The sequence below is a fragment of the Aythya fuligula genome, chromosome 1 (assembly GCF_009819795.1).
Source record: "Aythya fuligula isolate bAytFul2 chromosome 1, bAytFul2.pri, whole genome shotgun sequence".
In the NCBI taxonomy this organism is placed as follows: domain Eukaryota; kingdom Metazoa; phylum Chordata; class Aves; order Anseriformes; family Anatidae; genus Aythya; species Aythya fuligula.
In genome coordinates, this window is record NC_045559.1 from 7,135,390 (window position 1) to 7,162,268 (window position 26,879).

At 52.9% G+C, this 26,879-nt stretch overlaps 1 protein-coding gene across 6 annotated transcripts in view; it reads right to left on the minus strand.

Moving 5' to 3' along the window:
* Window positions 1–26,879, minus strand: part of FRMD4A (FERM domain containing 4A) — a 267,652-nt gene that overhangs the window by 6,311 nt on the left and 234,462 nt on the right. For all 6 annotated transcript variants that reach the window (XM_032183289.1, XM_032183296.1, XM_032183283.1 and 3 more), the window contains exons 12-20: window positions 26,801–26,877; window positions 23,537–23,675; window positions 16,856–16,997; window positions 9,551–9,684; window positions 6,482–6,604; window positions 3,437–3,665; window positions 2,200–2,256; window positions 1,759–1,996; window positions 1,256–1,420 (exon numbers count right to left, since the gene is read on the minus strand). In XM_032183289.1, coding sequence (XP_032039180.1) covers window positions 1,256–1,420; window positions 1,759–1,996; window positions 2,200–2,256; window positions 3,437–3,665; window positions 6,482–6,604; window positions 9,551–9,684; window positions 16,856–16,997; window positions 23,537–23,675; window positions 26,801–26,877 — 1,304 coding nt within the window. The remainder of the gene's footprint in view (window positions 1–1,255; window positions 1,421–1,758; window positions 1,997–2,199; window positions 2,257–3,436; window positions 3,666–6,481; window positions 6,605–9,550; window positions 9,685–16,855; window positions 16,998–23,536; window positions 23,676–26,800; window positions 26,878–26,879) is intronic.

Sequence of the window (26,879 nt, forward strand, 5' to 3'; positions counted from 1 at the left end):
AGGCCGTGGGGACCTCAAGCTTTGCGGGGGTGAACCAGCCCCATCCTGGTGTGTGAATCCCCCGGGTGTTTCTCCCATTAGTGGCAGGCAGACAGACAAACTGGCTGTATTTAGCCCCAAAACGCAGCAGTTGTGGCCTTGGAGAACGCCAGCTCTGGGAAGCAGCTGGGTTTTTGCTGGGTAAGGCTGTCAGAGGGTGACAGCCATCCAGGCACCCGTCCCGAATCGCAAATTTCCAGGGCTTGGATCTGTGGCCAGGCCTGGGTGGTCTCCATTCATCCCAGCCGCTCGGAGAGCTGCAGCCACCCGCTGCAGGAGCAGCAACGCCGCACTCAGACAAGTCACACCCCCCAAAAAAACGACAGGCGGCCAAGGCTGGGTTGTTCTGAGCACCCAGACAGCCCCCACCTGCTCCAGGCCCCTTCTCAAGCCCCGTGCCAGGCTGGTTTCTCACGCAGCTCAGCTCTGGTCTTAACAAACATTGTGCTCTTGACAGGTGCTTTCAGCCAAAAGCTCGTAATGAACACAACCCAGGGCCTCGGTTAGCAGCACCCCTCAGGGCAGGACAGCTTGCAGCACGCAGCTTTGGCTCAGCTCTGCTTCTCTGAGCGTTTGTGGGGTTTGCCACGGGAGCAAGAAACAACGAAGTTGAACAGTTCCTGTTAAAAAGCAGGCAAATTGGGCCACGCATATCAAATCACCTCCCTTACGCTGAGATTTTAAGCCTTTTTCTGTCAACCCTTGGCTTACACCACTGCCACCTGGATCCTCGAGTGTGCAGACCTTGGGATTGCTTTGTACAGCCTCTTTCCCCGGGAGATCACACCCGTGCAAACATTTTACATGCCACTGTGAGAGAGAATTAACACAACCCAACATTTCCGATGGGAAAGGAAGCAATGTGTTATCTCCAGCTGGATCCATGAAGGAATTCACTGCAGTTTAGCAGCAGCATCACATCCCTTCTGGAAGTTGGGCCGTGTGGGGTTTGTAGGGCAGCAACTGGGATGAAACATCCCATAAGAAGAAAAGCTCCATTACTGTGAGGGGGGGGATGAGGGGCAGGATCACGTTGATCTGAAGGGATTTCAGGATCTCAGCTCAGCAGATTTCCTGCTGGCAGCGCTACGTGAGCCTCTGGTGTGAAAAGGACTGGTTTGTGTCCTTTCCTGAACTGGGAATTACTGGATATCCTCAGGGAAGGATTATTTTGGGGCAAGCAAGGTGGCAGCGTTGCGGTGCTGGGAGGACTTACCGCGTGGAGTGGACGTAGTGCGGGCTGCGCACCCGTAGGTCCGGCGTCGAGGGCATGCTGGACTGGGAGTTCCAGTGGGGAAGGCTCCGGATGGGGCTGTTCTGCAGGGAGCTGCTCCCTCCTGCCTCAGCACAGCTCCCGGTGCTGGGGAACCGCTTGTGGCTGCTGCAAGGCAAGCACCCGGCTTCAGTTCCTGGGGTGGAATTTGGGGAAAAGGCTCCCTGCCTCACCTGGGGTCTCAGGCACGTGCCTGCGATCTCCTGGGGTGAGCAGGAACGGGGTCAGATGTTGCTCTGAGTCACATCCCACAGCCCTGAGACAATCCCCTGTCCTTCCTTCCTCATTACTGCGAGATACCAGGCAGCACTCATGTGACTGCAGCCTACTTTTTATGTCATGTTAACCAAAAAGCCCCGAATTCTCCTTTTGCCGAGGGACTGTTTTGTGAGGACCTCTCCAAAAGGAGACGCCTGCGTGGCGGGGCCGGGAGGCAGCCGGCTCACCTGGCATGGCCGTGGGAGGAGCGTTTCTTCACCTTCTCGTAGGGTTCGTCCAGGGACGACTCGCTCCACATCTTGGGCTTGATGGGGGACTTGTCGTAGTCGTTGCGGTGGTAATGCATCTGGCGCAGGCCCTCCAGCGACTGCGGAGGGGGCGGCCTGTTGTGCAAGGGCGGCCGGGGCGGCAGGCCTTTGTGCGGGGACTGGAGAGGGGAGATGGTGCTGGTGACCTGGGAGTCCTCTGTGGAGAGAAGAAGGGGAAGAGGTGGTGGTTGTGCGGCACGCTCGGTTCCAGCGGTGCTTTACGGGGCAGGGTGGGGTGGTTTTGGGACTGGGAAGTTTGGGTGGGCCATCACACAGATCAGTTGCTCCATTTGGAGCGTGAATCAGGAATTCACACAGCCCTCCCCGTTCCCTTCCTGCCCTTTCGAGCAGCCAACGTACCATCCTCCAGAACAAGGGCATCCGAGAGGGAGCTGTCCTCACTGGCGATGTTTCCTTCTGAGGAGAAGAAAACAAAGATGGTCAGGGGGTCGTGAGAATCGCAGGGTGAATGGCACCGTCACCTTCCACTGACTCACAGCCTCCTAAGGCAAGAAGCTTCCTAGAAATAACCGGCTCAGCCCACGCTCCGTCTCAGAGGGCAGAGCTGCAGGGCAGGGCTCTCAGCAGCAGGCTGCCGCTCGAGGAGCTGCTAACTCTTTTCAATTAACGGGGATTAAGAGTGAGTCACAACAGAGAGCTGAGATCCCCCAGAGGATGTGAAATGGCAACGGGGCATCAGCCAGATTGCTATCTGCTGAAGAGCTCGGCTTTAAGACTCTGGGTTTCATCTTGGCCTTTCTACAACGATCAAACTGAAGGCCCACGCTAGGCACCAGTTTTGTGTGATCTGGGGGAAACGCTTCCTGAGCATCCTCCGTAGCAGCAGATGGAGAAGCTCTGGTGTCCTTGGCACACATCTTTGGGCTGCCTCCCCCATCCGCATCCTGTCTGTTATCCCAGGCTGCGGTGCAGCTTGGTACCCAAGTCACAAATACAGCAGCTCTAATCTCAGTTCCCGCTACAAAGGCACAGGAAAAAAAAAAAAAAACAAAAAAAAACAACTCCGCAAGTCAAAGGGAAAGGGCAAAATCAGCAAGGGAGAAAGACCGACAGCAGCAAGTTAATGGATCTCATGAAAAACCCATCAACAACCCAGTAAACCATGAAGTGCCCTGAGAATTATATTGTAAAACAAAAAAGAAAAAGAAAAAGAAGAAAGTATTTGAGCACAGCGATGCCCCTGCTCCCACTCTGATTTTACAGATGCCTTTCAGTTAGAGAGCTCACCCCAATCTGCTCCCGTTAATTACATTTGTTCAGCACCGCTCTGGAGGAGACGTTAACAGAGCGAGTTTATAGGTGAACAAAGGCGTCACGGTCTGCTTTGGGGACGTGTGTGTAATCCACAGCGTGACACTGCCTCTTGTGCCGTGAACCAGCACATCTCCAACGCAGGTTTCATCTCTGGGCATCTGGAAACCCAAACATCTGACAGCACGAAGCTATGGGCAAGGACAACCTGACTGCCAGCACCCCTGGAGCCCTCCAGAACATTGGGGGGAAGAGGAGGGAAGGGAAATTCGTGCCCCAAACAGGAGATGGAGCCTTTGGTGGTGCTGCGGGTGCTGTGACTTACCGTCTATGATCAAGGAGGCTCTCTGGGTCGGCTTCTTGCCCGACTTGATGCGATACTCGTTGATGGCGTTCTCGATCTCCTGCAGCTTCTTCAGCGCGTTCAGGTAGGACGTCTTCCTCTGCTTCTTCAGCTTTTTGCTGACGTTGGGGTCGCTCGCCAGGCGCCGGGCGGCCTCCGTGATCTGGGACTGAATGGCAAACTCCCTCTCCAGGCGCTCCAGCTCTGCCTCCTGGGAAAATGGAAGCAGATTTTGGGGCTGCCACCAAAAAACCCACCTGACCTGGCTCTTGGGAAGCTCCCCCTGAACACGGCCAGGGAAATCATCCACTATCGTGCTGCTCGTCTCATCTCAGGGCCTCCCTAAGTGTACCCACCCACCTTCTGGGAGTTTCTGCCTCCGGCTCGCTCCTTCTCCCTTTCCTAGCTCCATATTGAAGCCTCGTTTGATAGCAGAGCTCTGCATAGCTGCTAAGCTACGATTTTAACCTTCTCGACAGGCTTGGCACTCACCGACCCGTCTGGGTTAAAGAAGAAGGTGAAGATGGGCTAATTCCTCCCTGGTGCACGGCTGCTAAATTCTGGGGAGGGCAGGAGCTGAGCTAATTACGGGCTGCCGTAACTGATTGCCCCAGAAAATTGCCTCCTCCAGTTACGAGCCAGGAGGGGGATTTCGGAGCAATCAGCGTCTAGCAGCAGGCTGCCTGCGTGCCAAAAAGGGTTTGTATATCCAATGCTAAGTTGATACAGTCCTAAATGTAAACAGGTGTCCCCTGGAAGCTACCTACTGCTCTGTAGTCACGCTCCAAAGCCCAAGGATCTGGGTCAATAAATGCCGAAGCTGCTTTGGCTTGGCCTGCACCGGGACCCCAAGCTGTGATCTTCAGAGGCACTCGCTATCTGTGCTGAATTTGGCTGCCTTGCCCAGCTCCACGGAGCTTTTGGCGTTGGTCTGCTCGAAAGGGGAACAGGATACATCACAAAACTGGGCAAAAAAAAAAAAGCCAAGTTCTTCTAGCGAGCTGTGGGTGTTCAGACACGTGTTTGTGGAGATCCTCGTTACGCAAATCCAAACCCTTTCTCTTAGCAGTAGCACACGCTGCAAGGACGGATGCTGTGGGAATGAATCAGGTGGAAATCATTCCCTCAAGTTTGTATTCGGGGCTCCTGGCTTGTAAAAAGCTCCTTGCTGTCGGGGTGAGCCAGCTTTGCCTCGAAACTACAATGAGTGTTTTGGAAAGACTGAGCCCACCCCCATCTTTTTAACAGAGCCCTTTGAAGCTCTACCAACACCGAGCTTATTAAAAGTGAATTTGAGGAAGGGGGTTTTAAGGCCTGCAGCCTGGTTCGCTGCCTTCCTGGGGCTGGGAATTGTGGACCTGGTAGAGGTGATCACCAAGAACTGCAGTAGAAGCCTCCTCTGCAGTCCACGCTCTGACAAAGCTCTCACTGAAGTCATTGGGAGTTTGGCGTGAGCTGTCATTTCAGCCCTTCACTGATTCACTGCTAAATCACTCAGAATATCTGAGAAAAAAAGGTCTTAATTTTCTTCCCAGCCATAATTGTCTCTTTTCATCCAGCAAAGCCCCTATAAATAAGGCCTTAGGAGATGAGGGCTATCATCTACCTTCGGATGGAAGTGCCTTGCTTCAGGTCCGTGTCACAGCTGGTAATTTCAGTCCTGGATTTATGGAACCGGGGAAGAATTTCACCCTGGTTTTAAATGGAGTTTCCAGTGTTTGCACTTGCTGAAAAGCCCACGAAAATCAACACTGGCCTCTCTCTAAACGTTCTCAAACCGGCAGCCAAATAAACACAGCCCAACATTATTCTTCGAGAACAGAAATTCAGGCTTTTCAACGCAGTCCTAAAGTTTGACAGATGAAAAAGGGGACGGAGGGAAGCTGAGTCAGCGTGTTTGGATTGCTGCTGCCAAAAGGCAGGGTGCCTGCAGCGGGGAGGAGCTGCTTTACCTTCGTGCTGTTCCTGCTGCTCAACCCAAGCCTCGCAGAGGAGTGAGGCGATTCCTCACCCAGCGGCCCCAAAAGCTGCCTCGTAGCAGGAGAGATGTGGGGAAGCTGGGGATCGGGTTATAGCAGAGCAGCCAACAGACTGCAGGGCTTTTAGGAGTAACTCGGCTACGCTGTGCCTCCCTTTGAAAAGCTTAATTAAATGTGCTCGTTCATGAATATTTGACTTGGGAGGAATTCCTCTCCCAGGCTCCATTGAGAACCAAACTAAGGAGCTCCAGCTGTTTATTTTTTTTTTCAGCCGGAGGAAAACGCCAACAAAACGCCAAACAGTTAATTCCCTGCCTGAGCCGAGCCTTAACCCACGCGGTCACACCAGCTTCAGCCTCTCCTCTTACAAAAATAAAAAGGAAACTCAAAACTGGAGTACACACAAGTGTCTTGAGACAAATGCCTCTCCGCAGACAATGGCTTTTCTGTGAATCCGGTCCCGCCTCCCAGCTGCTGCTGGCCTGTTTTCACAGCCACGGTTCAGGGCACTGACCCAGCACATTGTGGGAGCGAGGGAAAAGAACAAACACTCCCTGGCAAACTTAGCAAAACATCGTTCCAGCTCCCCATAGGTAGGGACGAAGGCTCTTTTGTTTGAGGAGCGGGGAGCAAAATGCTTTCCTTCTGCTGCTGTGGGGCTGCGATGGGGAACTGCAATGCTTTTCCCCTCTGTTAGGGGAGAGCTGAACTGGGATCAGACAGCAAGTTGCATTTTTGTGACAACGCCACGGGGCAGCAGCAGGGCTAGGAGGGCCCAGGGGGCTCCTGATGTACTCCTGGTTGATCACCCCGGCTGTTCCTGGTACCTCTGGCACAGCCAGGGCTGAGCCCGGAGGGTTTGAGCTTTATTCTGAGCCTGGCCTAAGGGAAACAATCCTCTCTCTGCTGCATTTTTTCTGATGGGAACTAAAAAAAGGCACCGTGACCAACTGCGGTCATTTACAACAACAACATTTTGGCTCTCTGTGATGCACAGCGGGTGTTGCAGAGACCCCGAGTGTTCTGGAAGGGCAGGACCAAGCCTCACCTCTCCCTTCGGCAGGATTTTCTGCTCGTCCAGCTTGAAGGCAGTTCCTATTCTTCTCCTTACAATAGGTGGCTCCTCCCCGGGATCCAGGGGGTATTCTCGTGGCAGCTTTCCCGTCAGCTCCTGCAAGCAGAAAACGCTGTTAGCCACCCGGGAGATGCTGCAGCAGAGTCCTGTCCCTGCAAAACACCCCACAGCCCTTCAACCCTGGCTGTAGAATGACAAATCCAGCCCAGCCGGCTGATAAACACCCAGCAGAGCACCCAACCCTGCGGTCCGGGACCTGATGCTGAGGGTGGGGAGGTGTTTTTCTTTAACCCATGCATGAATACGGATTTTGTGGCCTGCCCAGTGCAGGTTCGTAGGTGGTGCCCATCCCTAGGGTGTCGGGGCCCGAGGCTGAGCAGATCGCAGCACGCAGGCTTTCATCTCCGCTGCAGGGCTCGCAGGAAAGAAAAATAAAGAGGTGCTCGGTGCTGGACTGCTGCTGGAAGGGGGGAGAGCACACCTGAGAGCAGGATGCGCGCCTGCTGCACCAGAAAGCCCCGCTGGCACCAGCTGTGCAGGTTACGACCTGCAGAGGAAAGCCATTCCCAACCTGCTTCGTGATGTGCTCGGGAGGAACGCGGGGAAAAGAGGCGCTGGAAGTGGTGCCAGGTGATGGCAGGGGCAGCTTTGGAGGGGTATGAGGCGATGCTTTGTCAGCCTGCTGGGGTCGTTTGCAAAGGTTTGCTCAAAACCCAAAGCAAAGCCTGCTGAGGAATATCCGTGGAAGCAGCGAGCACCAATACTGATGTTAAATCTGCTTTTTAAAAAAATTTATACTTTTTTTTCCTGGGCTGCACAATACAGCCACACACATCGGAATTAAAGGCATTCAAATGCCTACAAAAAAAAAAAGGCAGGAGCCTCGTGAGGAGAACAGCCCGGCTCCTTGTCCTCCCCAGTCTCCCCATGAAGGACACAAAAGGCCTTTGTGTTCTTTGGCATCAGCCTTGAGAGGATCCAGCTGGCAGAGCAACTGAAATCATCCCAATCCCACAGAGCAGCGGCTGACCTTAGTGTGAGCGCCGAGCTCAGGCCCCTGCCCGCCCTGGCCTCTCCCCCCACTCCTTAATAGGGTTTTTCTTTCCTCGTGTGTCCCCTTTGGGGTTGTCTGCCCAGCCCCGTGGGGTTATTTCAGCTTTTCTTCTGCGTCCTGTTCCCTCTGGTGTGACGGGGCTCGAGGCACTGCGTGGAGGCACAGCTTCGTGTCTCCCTTGCTGAGGGAAGCAAGGATTATTTTCTTTGTAACCCCGAAGGTAATACCAAGCAGGGCAGCAGGGAAAGGGTTAACATCTCCCGTAAAAAGCTCAGGACTGGGGCAGAACAAAATGAATGCAGGCTACCAGGCTGCCTCCATAAGCTGCAAAGTATTCACAGGCACAGGCCTGAAATGTAATCCAAATTAATAAGTAACCGGAGTGCTGATGGCCTGGAGTAACCTGATGCCACTGCTAGGAATGGCTCTGGCCATGCTTATTTGATTATGCCCCCACTTTTAACCCTTTTTTCATCCCCTGGTTCTCTTTCCCCCTCTGTTTTGGCCATTCCCATGCCATAGGACTGCGGGCAGGAACCCTCCCAGCTGCAGGCTGCTGATGGATGAGGGCTGCAAGACTGGGTCAGGTCCCAAATGCCCATCAGCTGCCCCTCTGGGCTCATCCACGGAAAGCAGAAACATTTCCAACAGCTCTTCAGGTGCTGACAGATGGGCTCTGGCCAGCCCATCTGGCCTGGGATGTGGTTGAGTTGCTCAGCGTGGATGGGGCTGGGGTTAAAAGGCACGGGGCTGTGAGCTCCTGTCCCAGTCTTCCCCTCCATGCACGCTGCTGCATGGCATTAGCCCCAGGCAGCGTTACCTTGGGGTGGTAAATTGCTCCACACCTCGTCCTGCAGCCCCCAAAACATCTCACTGCTTCCTGCGGGTGATCTTAGCTCTGTGCTCGAGGGGTTTATGAGACTGCATCTCCTCCTCCTGACCTGGATCATCAGCACGAGTTGGCTGAAAGGATTGCTCGCGGTGAGTAAAGGAGAGGAATTTGGAGCTACAAAGATTCCTGCTGAATTTCTTTGTTGTGAGGTGTTGGTGGCACTAAAACTACCAACAAATTGAAGTACGAGAGCTGAATCAGTGACCTATTTCCCCCATTTTTGTCTGAGGCAAGGTACACATCAAATATTAATCAGCAGCTCAGAGATCTCGGTGCCGCTGTCTGCAGCCAGCTTCCTGTTGTGTTTGACATCACCGTTTGTTGTTGAATTCAGATTTGCAGGCCTGGTGAACACAGGAGGGCTGCTGAATGACCCTAGTGTATGCTGCTGCTGAATTGAGTCCCTACACGCAACTGCAGCAGGATTTTGATATCCCCAAATTGAAAACCAGTCCCCTGTGTACTCCCAGAACGAAGAGGCAGGTGAGTGGGATGGTTATGGGGATGAATTCCATCCCCAGGGTGACCACAGTGGTCCCTTTTTCTAGGATCTGCCTTTCCTCTCCAGAAGTGCTAGGGCTTACCTGAAGGATCTACATGGAGAAGGGAACTACACGGAGCAGAAAAGACCTTAAGTGCTGTATAACCGAGTATGCTGGGAGAAGAAAAGCACAGAAAGTCCAGCCTGCTCCATGAAGAGAGTGCAAGGGCAGGTATTTTTTTTTTGAAAATGTAATCAAAAGTATTTGAGGAGTGATTAGGAGTGCACAGAACAGCCTTCTTCTGACATTTAGGTAGCATATTCTCACCAAAGCCAGCAAGAAGCCTGTCTGAATGCATCTGAAACACATCTTCAAACAGCAGCCGGGGCTGCTCAGCACCCTCCAGCCCTAAACCAACCAGGTAGCCCTGGGGTTCCCCTTGGAGGGCAATGCCCCGTGACACTGCAATCCGGATTTGAAACAGCTGGACCTTGCTGAAGCTTTTGGACCACGGGTTTTGGAAGAGGAATTGCTGCTTCTGCCCCTGCAGCACCTCCAAACAAAATGCATGCAAGGAGCGAAGTGCAGGGAGCTATAAAACACACGTTGCCTACCGCTTCTCGGAGACACAGCTTCTTCAGCTCTTCCAAGCGCTGGCGCAGCGTCTCTTCCAAAGCCTCCTGCCTGGATTTCAGGGCGGCCAGCATGTCTTTCTTGGCGGACTGAGAGCTGTCTGACTCCTGGGAACCTGTCAATAAACAATGATTTCACTTAGGGCAGCTGACAGCAGCGCACACATCTGGAGCGCCTGTAATTTTACCAAAGCCTTGGATGCGCTCCTTCCAGAAAGAAATCGGGCTGGGACACGAAGCAGGTGTTACCGAGCCGTGTTTGTTTAGGACAGACTCTTAGTGCTTAAGTTCACAGAGACCGGACAGCGGGGCACACAAGGATGTTTGTAATCAGCACGCAGAAAAATAAAAACAACAAAATCATTCATGTAGAGATCCTAAAAGAAAAAAAAGACATGCCGTTCCCATGGAAGCTCCCAGTAACAGCACATTTTACAAAGCCCTGGAGATGAGTTATGGGGAAAGTGAGCCTAGGAGAAGCCATCTGACAATGCAGGCTGCTTCTTTAAGGGCTGCAATTATCCCAGCAGCAAACGCTGAATTCAATCCGCTGGAAGTGTCTGCTTCATAAAAAAAAAAAAAAAAGTAATGGGATGAAATTCTATAGCGAATTTCCTGTAAGATGCACGCTAAGCTGTGAAATGAAACCAAAACAGCAACAACCCGCCGGTGCTTCCAGGAGAGCAGCTGCCTCTCGTGAAGAGGTAGGTCAAGATATTTAGACGGGGGGTCCCGATGGCTTGACTTTTCAAGTGGCAATTACCCAGCGACTTCCAGCAAAGAAAGTCCTGGTACGGCTCCAGAATGAAGTCAAGACTCTGCTGCTCAGATGTCACGACAGCATTTGTAACTTCAGTTCTTCAGGGGAACTTATTAATGGGATTCCTGATTCCTTTTTGTTTTTGGGGTGGTGGCGATGCCTTGATTGCCATCCAAGTTCCTGCATCTCAACGAGGAAATTTTGGTTGCACAAATTTCTGAACCCTCGCCTTGGCAGACATGACACAAGACCCCTTGAGACCCATTGGGATTGCCCGTGGGACACTCTAACCCACCTACAATGCACAGGACACCAATGTTTAGACAGCTGGATGCCCATCTGAGAGCCCTGCAGGAACTTCTTGGGGTGGGATCTGTGCCTGCAGAGAAGCCTTTGACTCAATAACGCTTCAAGGGGCTTCCTCCTGGTGCTCAGTGGGTCCTCAGTGCCAGCACCCGGTGACTCTGGGGCTGTCCCCTGCCTTTCTGGAGCAATGGCACAGAAAAAGCAGGGGTTTATTTTCTGCAGGAGTCAGATACAAAAGGATGCTACATCGAGGTTTGGGTGTGCTTGTAGGGTGAGAGTCAGAGGGGACTTGTAGAGGTCCTTGCAGCTTGGTCTCACAGCGTAGGGTGAAGATGCTCAGCACAAGCTGGTTGAACATGCTGCTGCCGTTTCAGAGTGCTGGAAGGAAACTAGAAACAATCCTTTGCTTTGGCAGCAAACCAGGGTGAAAGATGTGCTTCCAGCTTCATCTTTCATTGCTACTGCTCTAAACCAACAGAGGAGGAAGGCAGCCAGTGCCACGAACCAGCTCTGCGTTGCCCCAGGGGGAGCAAAGGCTCTCACTGGTCTCCTTCACCACCATTTTCTGCAGCTTTCATGCAGGAAAACAGCTGGAACTTATTCTGCAAAATGCTGCCCGCCTTTGTTACCCCATTTCTTGGTCTGTCCTGGAGCGGGGGGAGGTGGAAGAAGGCTCTCCAAACGTCAGCCAGGTTGGAGATCACCAAGCAAAGAAGGACAAACTCACAGTAACGTGCCTGCTCATTGCCGTGGTCACCCCCGTTTCATTTGGGTTTGTTTGGCACTCACAGAGCGATAAAACCAAACCCTGCGAACACAGCTGCACCGCAGGAACATCGCAGGATCTCCTGGAGGAGCCGTGTATTTACCCTGGCAGGGGAAGCCCTCCCCAGCATTTAGTGCTTCTTCATGGTAACCCTGGTGCGCAGCTCCTAGCGAGAGCTGATCCGCTCCATTCCTTTACCTAATTGCCAGCAATCTGCTGAGCCCTGGCAAAAAAAAAAACAGCTGCTCGTGATTCCAGCAGATGTTTCGACCTTTTTCATTTATTTATTTTTTTCTTTCAGGACAACTTTAATGATCTACTCTTTCCTTTCAACCACTCTTCCTCTTTCCTTCCTCTCCCTGCTCCCCACCTCCACGCCGGCCTCTGATTTACTTTTAAAAGCTGTTCACATTTTCTGGTTGCCACAGCAGCTACGAAGATGCTGAGACGTTTAAAAACATGGGAACAGTCGAACCCCTCCCCAGACGTTCACTAAGTGAACATTTTGCCATTTTTGCCTCTGCTGCCTGAAAGGAAAGGACCTGGGGGAGATGTGGAAGAGCACTGCCATGTCCTGAGTTAAGTGGTGGGGTTGCTGCTGAAACCAGTCGACCTCTCCTTCTTGGCACTAACGAGGCACTTCAAATTAACCTATTTCAGGTTAATTCTTTGTATCACAAAGTCTTCTAGAGCAGTGAAGGTTTAAGGCACACTCAAAGATCATGCCCTGTGATTATGAACTTTGTGAGCTCGACTGTACCTGACTTGGGTGATGTCTCGGGCAAACTGCAGGACTTCGTTCTTCAGGATTCCTGAAGAGAAGGCTTGGGCCAGGGTTTCTGCTCAAGACAGCTGACCTGTTTTGGGGTGTATTGCTAGATTTTTATGGGTCGGATTCTCTGTTTGCTCTGACAGGTGAAAAGCAAACTTGATCAGTCAAGAGAATCACACCAGAGTGAGAGGCTTGTGAAAACCACAGAGAACAGGGCTTTCTACTGCTGGGGTGCCTGCAGCTTCCATTAGAAGCTCTTTATTTATAAAAATGTATTAATCCAGCCTCGAGCAAGGCTGTGACCACAGACCCACTTCTAAATCCCGTGCTAACTGACCCCAAAATGTCAGAACAAATCAGAAGACCACAAAAAAACAACTGAAGACATGATTGGAGACCAGCACAAAGCAAGCCAAGCGAGCAGCTACGACCTTAAATCAGCCCTATTAAATCCGATGCTCACTGAGTCACAGCTGCCCTGCACCTCCCAAAGGGGAACATGGGCTGAGAAAAACCCGTTGTGAAGGATGAGCCCTGATGTGAGGAGCTCCTGCTGCAACAGAAAGGGTTGATTGGGAGGCTTGCTCAGGTATTTTAGCTGCCACCGTTAGGGCTAGCTCCTAATGGAGTAATCCAGAGAAATCCAGAGAAACTTTTCTGTGAATATTATTATTCAGCCTCATTTCCACTGGCTGTGTAAAGATTTATCAAATCCTGCATTTCCACATGCTTCTGCAGGACCATTTGATGTCCCTAAAAGAGAAAGGGCTGTGCAAGCACACCAGGTAGGGCGCACTGGTCCCTCTCAATCCAAAGCCAAGGAAATTGTACGTGCTCTTCCTGCCTCAGCACACAGGTCTTGGTGTCCCGAGCACCCACACAATTCCCTATTTCTTTGTGGATGAGCTATGCATCTTCTGATACCCTCTTGGCCCTTCTGGGCGGCTTCTTCCACCAATGTTCAGGAGAACAGGAGCTGTGAAGCGGGGAGAACGTGGTCCTCCCTGCTCAACTCACAGCTCACAGCTGAGCTCCTCCACCAGTGCCACGGGGCTGGTTTCAGACCCCTCCGATGCTGGTGATGTTGGGAGGGTCTTGACCAACACTGCTGATGTCTTGGTGACATCAATGGGGTCACGAAGCGAGTCCATACACTTATAAATCTCACCAAGGCGATGTCCTGTGCTTGGCCAGGTCTACAAGGGTTCCTGGTTAAGAAGTGCCTGCTCCAAGACAAGCTTTGCTGTAAAGGTTGTCGAAGGGAAGGAGCCCAGCAACATGAGCCACAGGTTTGTGGAGCAGAGCCCTGCCGGTGGCTCACTGTTTGTCCCCATTTTCTCCACCTCCTGCAGCCCGGTGGAAGAAAATTATGTGTCATTTGTAATTATTTGTAAGTGAGAATGATGAACGGGGAGGACAGATGGGATGCTGAAGAGCAGAAATTGCTGAGGCTTGGTGCTGGTACCTGCGAGAGGAGACAAGATGCAACAAGGTGGCCGAGCAGCAGTGAAGGAGGAGCATCCAGCTCTTCTCTTTCTTACTTTGTGTCTCCTGCTCCAGTAAAAACACCTCTAGGTATGACAAACCCTTCACTCTACATCCTGCTGTTGGCTCCAGTGTGCTGGCACTGCATCCAGGTCCCCGCAGAAGGCTGTCCCTGGAGCAGGGAGTGGAGTTTCCCCGTTTTTGTTCCGTGCCAGAGCCGGGGCTGACTCACGGCCCCAGGATGTCAGCACGTAGCAGCCTCAGCTGGCCGCTGGCTCCGGGCTCTGCCAGACAAATAGGAAATCCTCCTCCGTGGCGCGTGGGGAGCCCGGCTGGCCCTGCTCCGCACAGGATGCGCTCAGACATCCTGCGGGCAGCTCGGTTTGGGGTTCAGGTCAACAATAACAGGACTCCTTGCTGGCTAGGATCACTGCAAAGCTCTTACGGCACAGACTGCTCTGAAGAAAATAAATCCGCCTGAGACCTCATCTGATTTCACCCCGATGATTATCTGCTGGGTTTGATCGTGGTTCATGCCCGCAGAGCTTTTATTTGGAGGCAAATCTTGCCCCGTACACCCAGAAAAGGTCCAGAAGATCCTAAAGATACATCCCGGCAGCCCGCTGTTTTGGGCAGCCTCTTAAGCCTTGAAATGAGGACGGAAATGAAAAGGTGAGCTTGTAAGAAAGGAGCTTGGGGGCATCAGGGATCCAACTTACAGCTGCAGTGGACACTGGTTGAGATTGAGGGCCTGGAAAATGTGGAGGAGCTCGGGCTTTGGTCCCGAATCGCTGTGCCCACACGAAGTCACTGCTCCAGGAGCAGGCTCCGCTTCCCCTCTGCTGTGTCCTGAGACTGTAAGTGACGTGGGGCAGTGGCTGCAAAGCCCTGCACAGTGGGATTGTGGCCAGCAAACGTGCTGGCTGTAAGCAACACCCATGATTTCCTTGCAGCCTTGCTGCAAACCCAGGGGAGGCACGGCAGCTTCGGTGCGTGGCAGCGACGCTGAGGAGGAGCAAGACGAAGGGAGGAAACGGCTCCGGGAGAAAAGGACAGGGAACAGCAGGGAAGTGGGGGCAGGAGCGACAGATTCAGCTCTGCCCTTGTGATTTCAAGTCACTCGGGGTATTTATAGCCTGGAAATCCACTGCGGCCACTTCATCATTTGCAGTTCTTCTCTCTGGCACACGGGCTGTGCCGTGATAACCCCTCATTGTTGTGGCTGGGCGCCGGTAATGTGGGCACAATGGGAGGAAACACCAGTGCTGGGATGGAGCTGTGATGGTGCCCACTGGGGGAAGCACTGAGTGCCCCTTCCCACCCACGGGGACGGGGCTGGGTCACCTCTGCCAGCCAGGCTCGAGGGAAGGAGCTCCTGGGTGACCATACAGAAGACATCCACGGTCTCCTATTCCCTGGTATCTGCCCTACAAATGTCTCCTCTCTGCATTTCCCTACCCCCAGGAGCGTGCTTCTAGCTCCAGAAGGCACAGAGAGCTGCAGGCGCTGCGGTGCTCCTTAACGTTTTTGGGAAAGTCCTGCCCCAGAGCTGGTAGGAGCTAAAAGGCAGCTCTGAATGCAGGAACGCAGAGGGAGCCATGCTCTCCCGGCCTGCTGGCAGCACCTCAACCCAAACAGAGGTTCACAAAGTCCTCAGTAGGCATCGGTGTAGGGTCATCCACCTACGCAGGCCAGAAGAAATGACTCCTCTGCTCAGTGACCTCTGCATGGGTCTGGTCACTACTGCAATCCTGCTGAGTCCACAGACCCCGTTCCCAGCCAGAATGGGTTTGAGCAGGGAGCAGAAATAAATACAGAAATAAAAGCACGTGCAGGTGGCCGTTTGGGACTTCTGTCCGCACAGGTGTTGGCCCTACAAGAGCTTTTCTGGGCTTGCTGCTGGCTTTCACCTGGCTGCTGCTCTCTGCCAGTGTGAGAGCAGAAAGCAGGCCGCCACGTGCTTTGTAGGGAGGCTACAAGTTAGTGTGTGAACATGGAAACAGGATTACTACCGAGCAGCTTTCACAAACTTGGGAATGGTGCCCAGGAGGCCGAGATCTTGGAAAGACCTTTCGAACTTCCTCGGGGTACTTAGCGTTATTTACTTTCCTGCAGGAGAGCTGGAAAAAATGCCAAACGCAGAGCTCCAACAACCCGCCGCCGGGCCAGGAGCTGCTCGGCTACCGCATCGCTCCCGGAGCCATGGGAGGTACAGGCGGGGGGTTGTGTGCCATGTCGGGGGGACCTAAGGAGCAGAAAGGCAGCTCTGTCTGCAGGCAGGGCAAGGAATCGCACAGCAGGCTGAGCTCAGGAAGCACTGCACGTTTTTTAACCCCTTACTGGATATTTTCCAGGTAGGAGAGGGTGGATTTTAAGAGCCACGGAGGGTACGGTGATGCAGAGCTGATCTGTGGGTTCAGTTTTAAAGCACGTGCATTCTTACACAGACCTTGTCCTTGGCAAGCACGAGGAGGTTATCCTCTGCTGCTACAGATCTCATTGCAGTCAGTTCCGATAACTCGATGTAACACTTAGCAGAGGGCATTTAATTGACTGGAACTACTAATTAGACTGATACCTGCAACTTTGCCCTCCTGAAGAGCTCACCACGGAGCAGCTCTGAGCTCTCTGCAAATTACCAGTCCTTACTTTTGCTCCTGGAGTGTTTTAGCACTTGTTCAGACTGACAGAAAAGTCTCAAAGAAATAGACAAGTTCCAGACTCCCCTTCCCTGTTCCTTCTCTCCTGATGCTCTAGCTCTGTCCCTTCTCCGTTCCTCTTGAGTTTCTTTCACAGCCTCAGTTTCCCCTGTCAGCTGCACTGGCTGACTGCTTCCCCACTGCTCTTTGGGGACTGCATCACAGACACGTCTGCCTAGGGCAGCAACCAGCCTGGGATGAGCTGGGTGAGCACAGCAGGGACTGTGAAGAGAGACCAGGACACAGGGAGGAAGCGAGAGGCTGGTGATGGCATCCTGGGGCCAAAGAGGAAAGGAGCAGCTGTAACGAGACAGGGGGGAGGCTGTGGCCTGTGCTGGTCGGGGGGCAACACGCTGAGAGACAAACTGACACCTGGACAGGCAGAAAGGCTGAAGGGAAGTGGCTTTCATTCCTGCAGTGCAGCTTCTGGCAGCTCCCCATGACATTATAGCCATGGCCCTTCCCACCGCGTTCTCTCGTTACAGGATGAAGGACCTACCTGATGACAGAAGGCTCCCGCTGCTGCCGCTGATGATTTTGCCTTTACTCCCCATGTTGGCCAGCTTTGAGGTCTTGAGCGTTCCAGTTTCCGTCAGGTCAATCGCAATCTCACTCAGGCTCCTTGCAGCATGGATCTTGGACTGGACAGGGACACGAGAGTTAGCAATTACCTAGCACGTCTTTAAAGCTCACAGAAGCAAAGAGTCATTTCCCTGTGGCAGGAAACGGGCCTCCACGGCAAACTCGGATTATTTTACTAGAATAGAAGCAATCTGGCACTGCGTCCACTGCTGCACTTTTCACATTCTTAAGTGGGTGCAATTCTGGCATGGCTTGCTGTTGTTTGTGACTTTCTCTGCTTTGCCACAGACATTTTTCCCTCTTAAAGAAACTGTTTATGGACTCACTGTGCTAGAACACACAATAAGAAACCTCCAGAAATGCTAACGTAATCAACTGCAAAGCCTGAAGGCTAAAGACCACCTCTAGCAACTGAAGGAAGCCAGGAGGGGTCTTTCCAAATCCGCTATGAGCTCTGGACCAGCACAACGTGAGGATGTGGCTTAAATGGGCTGTCATGAGGAGCTGGAAGAAAACATTGGCAGGAAAACATGTTCTGGTTCTGGTCCAGACTAACGAGCAGCATGCAACGCACCTACCTGGGGGACTTTTCCAGAGGGATAACATTACTCCAGTAAGAAAACAGCCAGCCCCAGCTCAGGAACTGGCCGTGCTGGGACAAGGAGTCACCCACTGTACACCACCAGTCAACAATTTAGGCGCCTCCAGGGGAAAGAAAACCCATCTCAGGAGAAAAAAGATTTCATCTTGGTGGCACCAAGCGCAGAGGCTGGGTGCAGGCTCACCCAGTCCTAGCGGCTGCCTTGCCTCTGCCATCCAAACCCCACGGTCAGTGGATTGCCATCTATTTCTGCTTCGTATCTATTTGCATCTATTTCTGCTTTGTGTCGCTGGCAGCATCTTGGGAGTGCTGAACATAGACAGGAGGATGAAGCACATCGATCACAGCTGATGGGGATGGCCCTTCAGTGACAGCCCTAGAAGTACTGCGAGGATGAACTCTGCATGTGATGGTGACTTGGGTGGCCATAAGAATTTTCCAGCCCTTTTTCTAACCAGTACAGCCTTTGGATCACCCTAAAATAGCAGCTGCTACATCAGAACAACCCCCAGAGCTCTCTAGTCCCGCATCCCATTTCCGACTGAGGTCATCTGCAAGCGCTTCAGAGAGAAATGTGAGGAAATTTTCACTAAGCCATTGTGGAATCATCTGTCCACATGAAAAAAATCCCTCCTGCCTCTTCTGAATTAAGGACTGGCTTATGTTCTGAGCTCTGTTTTATGTGCTGGTTGCTGAATTCACCTCGGCTAACAAACCACGATAACAAGGAGGAAGATGAGTCAGGAGGAAGCTCGCTGTCCGTAACATGCTGTGCGTTGCACGCAGAGATGACTGCCGTTCCATCTCCCATCTGGAAACTGGCTTCTGAATCACCGAACCTCCTGGGAGAGAGCTTGGAGTTCAGCCCGCTGCCCAAATCTTGCAAGCCTCGAGCTGCTCAGCTCCAATTAGCTTTGGCTTCCCTGGCCACCGACCTGGGATCTCCATTTCCCAGAACCTAGCAAGCTGTGGGCACGCCGTGCTAAGGCTGCACGGAAACTTTTGTTTGGGAGGGTGGTGAAGACCCAGTGACCACCAGAGATCACCAGAGCCTCTCCGTAGGATCACCATTCACCTCTGCAAAGCCAGAAGAGATTCTCATCTCTGGTTGTATGTGATGTGTTACAGCACCAACAAATCAGGAGCAGATGGACACCCACATATCAGGACATGACCCATTCCCACTGGAGCTAACACAGGATGGGAGCACAGGGAAAGCTGGCCGTGATGGGATTTTCAGCACTCTTTCACATCCTCAGAAAGCAGAGATCATTCTAACAAGAACTAAGGATGGACCAAAGGCTGAATGCTCACCATGTCGAGCTTCACTCGTGGCTCTGTTACTGATTTGCTGTGGGGCTTTGGGTAGGGCACTTAAGGTTAAGATGCTAGCCATCCTCTGCCTCTGTTTGCACATCAAGGAGATAATGAGGGAAGGAAAATGTCTCCCTGTTGCACGCTGTATTTCTAAGATTAATTTAAGACTGCAAATGAAGACAGCACAGGGAGAGCCTCATACTGAGAGCACCCACAGAAGTACCATTATAATGTAATATTCCTGGGTATTTATAGGCTCTGCCATTACCGCTCACAGGTACCCGAATGCCTCGCAAGCTTATTTCCACAACAGCCCTAAGAACAAGGGGTGTGCAGTCACTCATTTGAGAGAAAGGCAGAGCTACCTGCCAAGATCTCGGAGCAGATCAGACAACCAGGACTGAGCATCCTAAACTAATGCTACAGCCAGACAAAAACCTCTCATTTCCAGCAACTCCTCCCCAGGCTCAGCCCAGAGAGAAAGATAACATTATTTTTGCTTCTGGATCTGAGGTTTCTGGTCAGAAATAAGATGCCACAAGGTTTGTGAAAAATGTTCTTCAAGCAGCTCAGGAAGGTTAGGTTTAGGTGAAGAGGAAGGCCACTGCCTTTATCTAACAAGATTTCCTCCAGCTTGAGTTTCGATAAGGAGCCTGAGCGTGAACTGCTGTTTTGTTGCAGTGCCAGACCTTTGGAGGCAACAAAGCTGCTGCCACCCTGGTGACTTATCACCCACAGATGTATAAATGCTGTATAACCCTACAGTTATATAGGGTTATACCCCAGGAATACCCATACTGGTCAAACCTAGCTCAACAGTCTGACTCTTTGCAGTGGCTGTCTAGGACAGGCTACAAACCCCACGTCTGCACAGACAGGTCCCGTCCTCCCACTCCGTGAGGCCGTGGTTTTCCTGTACTTGTAGGGCAGTTACGGTGGGAAGCCCTGTAGTTTATTTTCACTCATCCAGACTACAAATTGGAGCACGCTCTGGCCCTACCTGTTTGACTAGGCACTGAGGAAAACACTGAGTGAAGGCAGGGCGGCTGGGTGCTGTGGTCCTGGCCAGCACGGCAAGCCAGCAGCGGCTGTAAGAGTGCAGTGGGGAAATGAAATTGTAGGGTAAAGCCAAAGCCTGGCACCCCTGCAGCCCGCACGGGGGAAAAGCAAACCAAAAGAGAGCACACGGAGGATCAGCAGGGAGGAGCGAGGTTCCTCCATGGAGGGAGCAATGTGGATCTGCTGGTGGGGAAGGTGTTGGATCCCACTGCAGTTGTGCTAATACAATCACAGAACTGTAGGGGCTGGAAGGGACCTCCAGAGACCATCAGGTCCAACCCCCCTGCCAAAGCAGGTTCCCTACAGCAGGCTGCCCAGGTAGGCGTCCAGACGGGCCTTGAATATCTCCAGAGAAGGAGACCCCACAACCTCCCTGGGCAGCCTGTCCCAGTGCTCCGTCACCCTCCCCGTGAAGAAGTTCTTTCGTGTGTTGGTGCCGAACTGCCTGGGCTCCATTTTGTGGCCATTGCCCCTTGTCCTGTCCCCACAGAGCACTGAAAAGAGGTTGGCCAAATCCCTCTGTCTCCCACACCTCAGGTATTTGTACACATTGAGGAGATCCCCTCTCAGTCTTCTCTTCTCCAGGCTGAACAGACCCAGGTCTCTCAGCCTTTCCTCACGGGGGAGATGCTCCAGGCCCCGTATCATCTTTGTGGCCCTCCGCTGGACTCTTTCCAGGAGCTCCCTGTCTTTTTTGTGCCAGGGAGCCCAGATCTGGACACATTACTCCAGGTGAGGCCAGACCAGGGCAGAGTAGAGGGGGAGGATCACCTCCCTCAACCTGCTGGCCACGCTCCTTTTAATGCACACCAGGCTCCCGTTGGCCTTGTACGGTGCCCTGTACGAACCAGAGGGGATGGGGCATCTCCTGATGGGAACGGGGTGGACTTTCCATGCTGCTCTGTCCCTGTCTGCTGACTCCAGATCACTGTTGGGTGGCCTTGCACTTGGAAAGCCACTCGGCAGCAGCAGGAATCAGAGCCGCAGCTCATTTCATACAGGCCACCGAGCAGCAGCTAGAGCAAGGCCTGGGCTAGACTTTGTAGGGCAGCACAATGGTGGAAAGCAAGATTACAGCCCATTAGCCCTCCCTCGGGCCCTGCAGTCCCTCTAGGCAGAAGCACAACGTGAAGCACTTAGTGCAGAGCTGCCAAGTCTCATTTAGGCAGAGGAGACGAGCTCATTCATGAGTCACTGCAAAGCACGGGGCCAAACGGATCCCCAGTGCTGTTCTGGCGGGGTCACGGGGTGAGGGAAAACCCATCAGTGAGATGCAGGAGAGGATGGACATCGGGGACGAATTTATCCCTCCTGCTTGCAGCGATGGGGTCTGGCTGCAGGTGTTTGAGCTTTTCTGAAAGCCCAGACCTATTTTCTGCCTATTTTCAGCCAGAGAGCCCTGCACTCGGAGGAACGTGCTGCTGGGAATTTCCACAAAAGGAAACTTTTCAGGGCTTTTAGGGCAAGCGTTTGATCGACTTGGTGCAGCCAGCAGAGCAAAGGCACGGCTTAAAGTCCTGCTGCATTTGTCACGTGCAGAAAGGAGAGCTGACAGGAGTTCTGCACGCTGGCATGTTCACTCAGAGGGCCGGGGATGTTTTCAGAGCTTTCGTTGCACTTTGCACGGAGACGCAGACAGAAATCAGCAGGGAGCGAGCCGCTGGGAACGGGGCGAGCTGGCAGGAGTTCAACGTGGAGTGAGACCGCAGGGAAGGCTGGGACCTCGCTTCCTTGCAAAAGGAGCAAAAGGCATGTGAGCTGATTTGGTCTCATTTTAAAATCGCATAAATAGGCTTCACCAGCGGGGCTGTGCAGCAGGTCCAGATCCGACTGGTGCACGGTGCTGTGAGGAGCATGGAGTTCGAGCTTGCTTCATCGCTGTCTTATCTCCTGCCATCTAATCGCTGGGGTGAAGGCTCAGCTGCAATGAGTTCCAGCAGGCTTTTTCTTCTCAGTTTATTTTTATTCTTCCTTCTTTTGTCAAAACCACGTGAAATGCCAAGTTTGGACATAAAAGCAGGGGGTGTCTAAGTTTTGCTTTGAAGCTGGGGACTCATCTGAAGTGGGGGCTCTGATTTAAGGGGATGGGGAGCCACGTGACTTGAAACTCAAATGTTTGCCTGAGCTCTTGAGAGCTGAAACAAAGACATTTCACATCAGCCCCCTCTAGAGCATGCTTTACTGGTTTTCAAAAGCGAAGTGCACACGGATACAGCGTCCTGAAGTGACCAGAGGGGATGAATTGAACGGATCATTTAAAATGGATGGATCTATCAATCCTGACGGTGTCACGTCAGAGATGAGGACGACAGGCCGAAACAGCAGCTCCCTTAAGGAAAAGGCACCAAAATGTTTGTGTACCTTAACTTCAAAGGCTCAGCGTGACCGCTGGGGTTATTGTGACAAAGCGCTCTGACACGGCGGCAGACGTGACAGATTGACCAAGGAGGGCTGCTGGGTGGTGCTGGCTGTAGGGGTGTGGGAGAGGGGAGCTGGGATTGAAACACAATCTGCCAGCAACAAAAGAAGTCACTGAAGGGAAGTCCCGGGCATTTAAAAGACCCAGTATCCTACCAAAGAAATGGGAGGAGCGGGAATCTCCTTTTGTTTGTTGCTTGCTAGTGACCTAAATACCTTGCAGCTAGATCAGCGAATCCATCTGGCTAAAAGTAAAAAAAAAAAAAAAATAAATCTAAACTCTTATTTGACTGCGGGCTTGTTTTATGGAGAGCAAGAGCTGGGCAAAACGGGGAGGGTGGTGGCATTGCCCTGGTGGTGCTGAGTAGAAGTGGGGGACTGGAAACCCTTTCTTGCCATCAGGTGAGTTTGCAATTTTGTCCGTGTTCACAAGCAGGCACCCACTCGATACAGCTTTTATCTGATCTGTAAAGTTTTGCACCAGCAGGCTCGTACGAAGAGGGACGTCTGCATGAGAAGCCTCTCTTCTGTCTCTAAAGGATCTTAAAGCAATCAAAGCCATCTCCTGCTGCTCTGGGTATGCCTAAAATTACTGTTGGTGAAAAGAATTAGAGGGAATACACACGCTCCCCTGGCTTCAAGGTGGTTTCTTTTGTGTGTTGAGCAGCCCTTTGTGTGGCACCACCTCAGGACAGCTCCTTGTAAGACCAGGCTGTCAGCAGCCTGCCCCCGGCTGCTGTGATGGAGAGACAGAAATCATGCCCCTCCCCTCATTTCTGGGAAAAAAAAAATGACAGTAAAAGGCAAAGGACAGCAAGAAGAACTCAGAGGCAGGTGTGTAGCCTGAAGCTGCTTTGCACTCACTTCTAGGAAGCTGCCCTAACTTTATGACAGAATTCAAGAACCAGAAGATGTGTGGAAACCAGACATGGACACGACCCTATCTGCCTGCAAACTTTGGCTTCCCCACGTTGGCCACAGTTCAGTCCAACTTTCCCTTCAAACCTCACTCCTGCAGACACGAATTCATCACAAATTCCCTCAACCTGGCCAAAGTCAGCAGGCATTTTGAGCTATTTTGCCCTTCTTTGACCTCACGTGGAAAGGGACGGCAGCAAAGGAGCCACCTGGACCTTGCTGGGTGCTTGGGTGGTGAGAACGAGTCACACAACGCATAAACTTCCTCACCTCCAACGTGCTTACCTTGCTTTGCTTCCTGTCCAGGTAGAACTGATGTTGACTAATGGCCATAGCCCAGATAGATTTTATCAGCGCCGGGCAGGCGTACCACGTATGGACAGCGATGCCACTATGCCCAAAGGTCCTCCTGGTCACAGATGCCCTAGGGAGAAAGAAAGAATGAGCTGGGGTTACGCCACGGTTTCCTCAGATACGTCCTGCCTCAGAAAACAACCACAGACCTCAGAGGAAAAGCAGAGAAAAATGCTTAGAGAGCAGAGGGAAATTGCTGCTCAAATCAAGACAGCCTCTACTCTAGATGACTCTAGTTAGAAAGCACCGGAGGTCTACCAGGAAAGATCTTCCAGTTTGTCCAGTATGAACTGGACTCCTGGCTTCAGCTGAGCTGACGCTGGCCGTGGGAGTCACTGATGCCAAAGTTTGGGTGAATCCTGCGTGCCTCATCCCATGCTGAGCCACCCGAGGCCAAATCCTCACACCCTCCACTGCCTCTGGATGGTGGATCTCAAATATCAGGGTCCTGGTGACAACCAAAGAGCCCCAGGATCGACGGCTGCTTTAGAGGATGTGGGAGAAGCTCTTCAGGTACCTCGCTTTCCCCACTGGTAGGCGGATGCAGCAGGGCCTGCCGTGTGGGTTGGGAAGTTGTGAGGCTCGCAGAGGGCTGCCTGGTGCCCTGGAGAGAAGAGTGCTACTCAGAGATTAGCTGAGTGAATATAAAAACAGGAAAAATGAGAGCCGTTTCCTCTCTGGGACTCACAATTGTCCTCAAAGATTAGCAAAAAAATACAGGTTAGGTTTTCCCCTGCTTTCACAGCTGTACACAACTGCCTGCTTGTCCCATCCTTCAACTCTAACCCCACCAGCAAAGCCCTGAATGAGAGCGCAGGCTAGGTCAGAAATGGGATGCTTTTGTTATGGGCTTTGATATAGGGACACGGATTGGGAAGGGGAAGGGGGAAAGGGAGCAGGGGATGCTATGGAGGGGCTCCGCAGCCCCTTTGTGCAGTGCAGACGTGGAGGTGACACTGCAGGAGCTCTACTGGGAAGTGCAGGGGTTGGTTGATTCTCTGCCCAGTGCTCTGAAGTCCTCAAATCTGCTCAAACGCTGGTTCCCCTCCTGCCACCTCTCCGGCATGCCCGGGAGCTGTTTGAAACCAGAGGTGAAGGTGGAGCGCACGGCAGGCACGTGGGGAAAGGGAGCGGTGACAGAGCCAAGAATGAAAGAAAAGCAAAACCCTGCTGAGAAATGGGAGCTGCTGGCCAGGATCCGCTTGGGAAACGGGGGACACAGCTCTCGTGTCAGGGACTTTTCAGCGCTGCAAAACATGTTCCTGCATCCCCATCGCTGGATGGGGAATGAGGGCCGTGCAGGGAGGTGCTCCTGGATCCAGGCTGGAGAGGGGATTCAGCTCTGGATGCTTTGTGGTGATTTAAGGGACACCAACCTCTGCAGCATAGCGGCGTACGAGGTTCTGAAGCTTTAAGGTGCTTAAAAACTAACTTGAGCCTTAATTCTGGTGCCATCCTATACTCCTTCACGGGATAAGTAACCAAGACGAAGAGAGGTTAAAGGGTTTGCTCGGGACAGGAAGCCACGGGTAGGGGCAGGGCTGAGAAACATGCGTTGTGCTGCCCAGCCCTGGCCACAAGCACGGAGCCGTGCTGGCCCTCCCGTGCCTGCGAGCGTGGCTTTGCTGACTCAGGCTCTGGTTTGGCTACAGGGAGAGGAATGCAGAGGGAGCACTGCGCTGGCCAGTCCTCCGCCTTGCAGGGTCCTTCCCCCTCGGCCAGGAGGCTGCGACAACCTGAGCCGTGCTCCCACCACATTGCCAGGCTGCTTTAGAGAGAGAAAAAGCCACTGAGAACGTGCCAGAGTGCCCGTTTGAGCCCAGCGGTGGTGCTCTCAGGCTGCAAAATTCAACCCCGCTGATTGCAGAGAGGAAGCACCAGGCTGAGAACAACCCACGCTGGACAGGGTTTTGTCTTCCCGGTGTTGATTCAGAGGAACAGCACCGGTGGAATAAAAACCAGCAGCTCTCCAGCGTCAGGAATTCCTACCCTCTGAACATGAACGGCACAGGGTTGGAAAGAGAAGCCCCTCCGGGTGGTCACGTTTCACGCGTGACCCCGAGTGGCAAATATCATCACGCCTCGAGCGTCCCGGAGCTATTTTTTTTCTCCTCCTTGCAATTTCTGCTTCCAGCAAGCTGCCAGCCTGGGTGTTTGGGGGCTTCTTGCAGCTGGCTGCTCCCAGCCCACATTTCTGAGACCTCACCCGCCGCCGAAGGTTTGGTGGGGGAAATGAACGCCCCCTGCCCCAGCTCCTGCTGCTGGAAGAGCTCCCGGAGCCTTCCCAACGTTGGGAATTGGCTCTGCTGGATTTCATGCGACTATTTCCATGCTTAATATCAAGCAGATGCTCCGAGGCTCTGCTGACCCGGAGCTGCAGCCTGGTATCAGCTGCTCCGCTCGTTTTTTGCTTTGATAAAACCTACCTGGGGACACAGGCACCGCTGTGTCGGCGTGACCCTGCTCTGAGCAGGGCAAACGCAGGGAGAAGCTGCATGCAAAATTTCCCCCTGAAAAGCCCAGGGATTAGTACACAGATCGGCACGGGAAACAGGTGAAACAGGCTCACAGCTGACTGATCAGCAAAACACGCTGCTGCCAGCAGCCCATCAAATCGGCCCGGGGAAGGGAGCGGGTTTCTATCAGCTGCGTTCACGTTTACTGTGCAAGGAGGAGATGGATTTGAGTGGGAAGAGCTTAGGGAGCAGTGCACACGCTGGGCAGTGCCCGCAGTAACGCAGATGAGCAAGGGGGTGCAGGCTTTAGATGCAGCACGGTCCCTTCAGCTCGCTCTCTCCCACGTTAGGTCTCTAAAATATGAAAAAAAAAAACCAAAACACAAAACTCCTTGTTGAATAGGCTGATGGGCTTTCATCCAGCCTGCCCCTGGTCTGGTGCCATTCCTGTCCGTCAAACTGCTGAATATTTCCATCCAAAGCGGCGTGGGCACGAAACGGGGCGCACAGCTCCCAGCGGGATGGGGGGGACGGGGGCAAGACGCAGCCCAGGGACTCGCTCGGAGGGTAGGAAAAAAATCCCGCTAGGAGGGGAAAGCAGGAAGGCACACAAGGGCGAGAGCAGCTCCAAAGCCCGAGAAAAGAAGGAGCAGCCCTCTGCTGGAAGCGAGCCCCCCTCCCCAAAAAAAAAAACACATCACGGAGAGCCCGGCACGGCTCGGCACGGCTCGGCTCTCACCTGCGCGGATCGTGCACCTCCACCGAGAACTTCTTCTCGCGGAAATAGAGGTTCTCCAGCTGCCTCCATTGGAAGATCT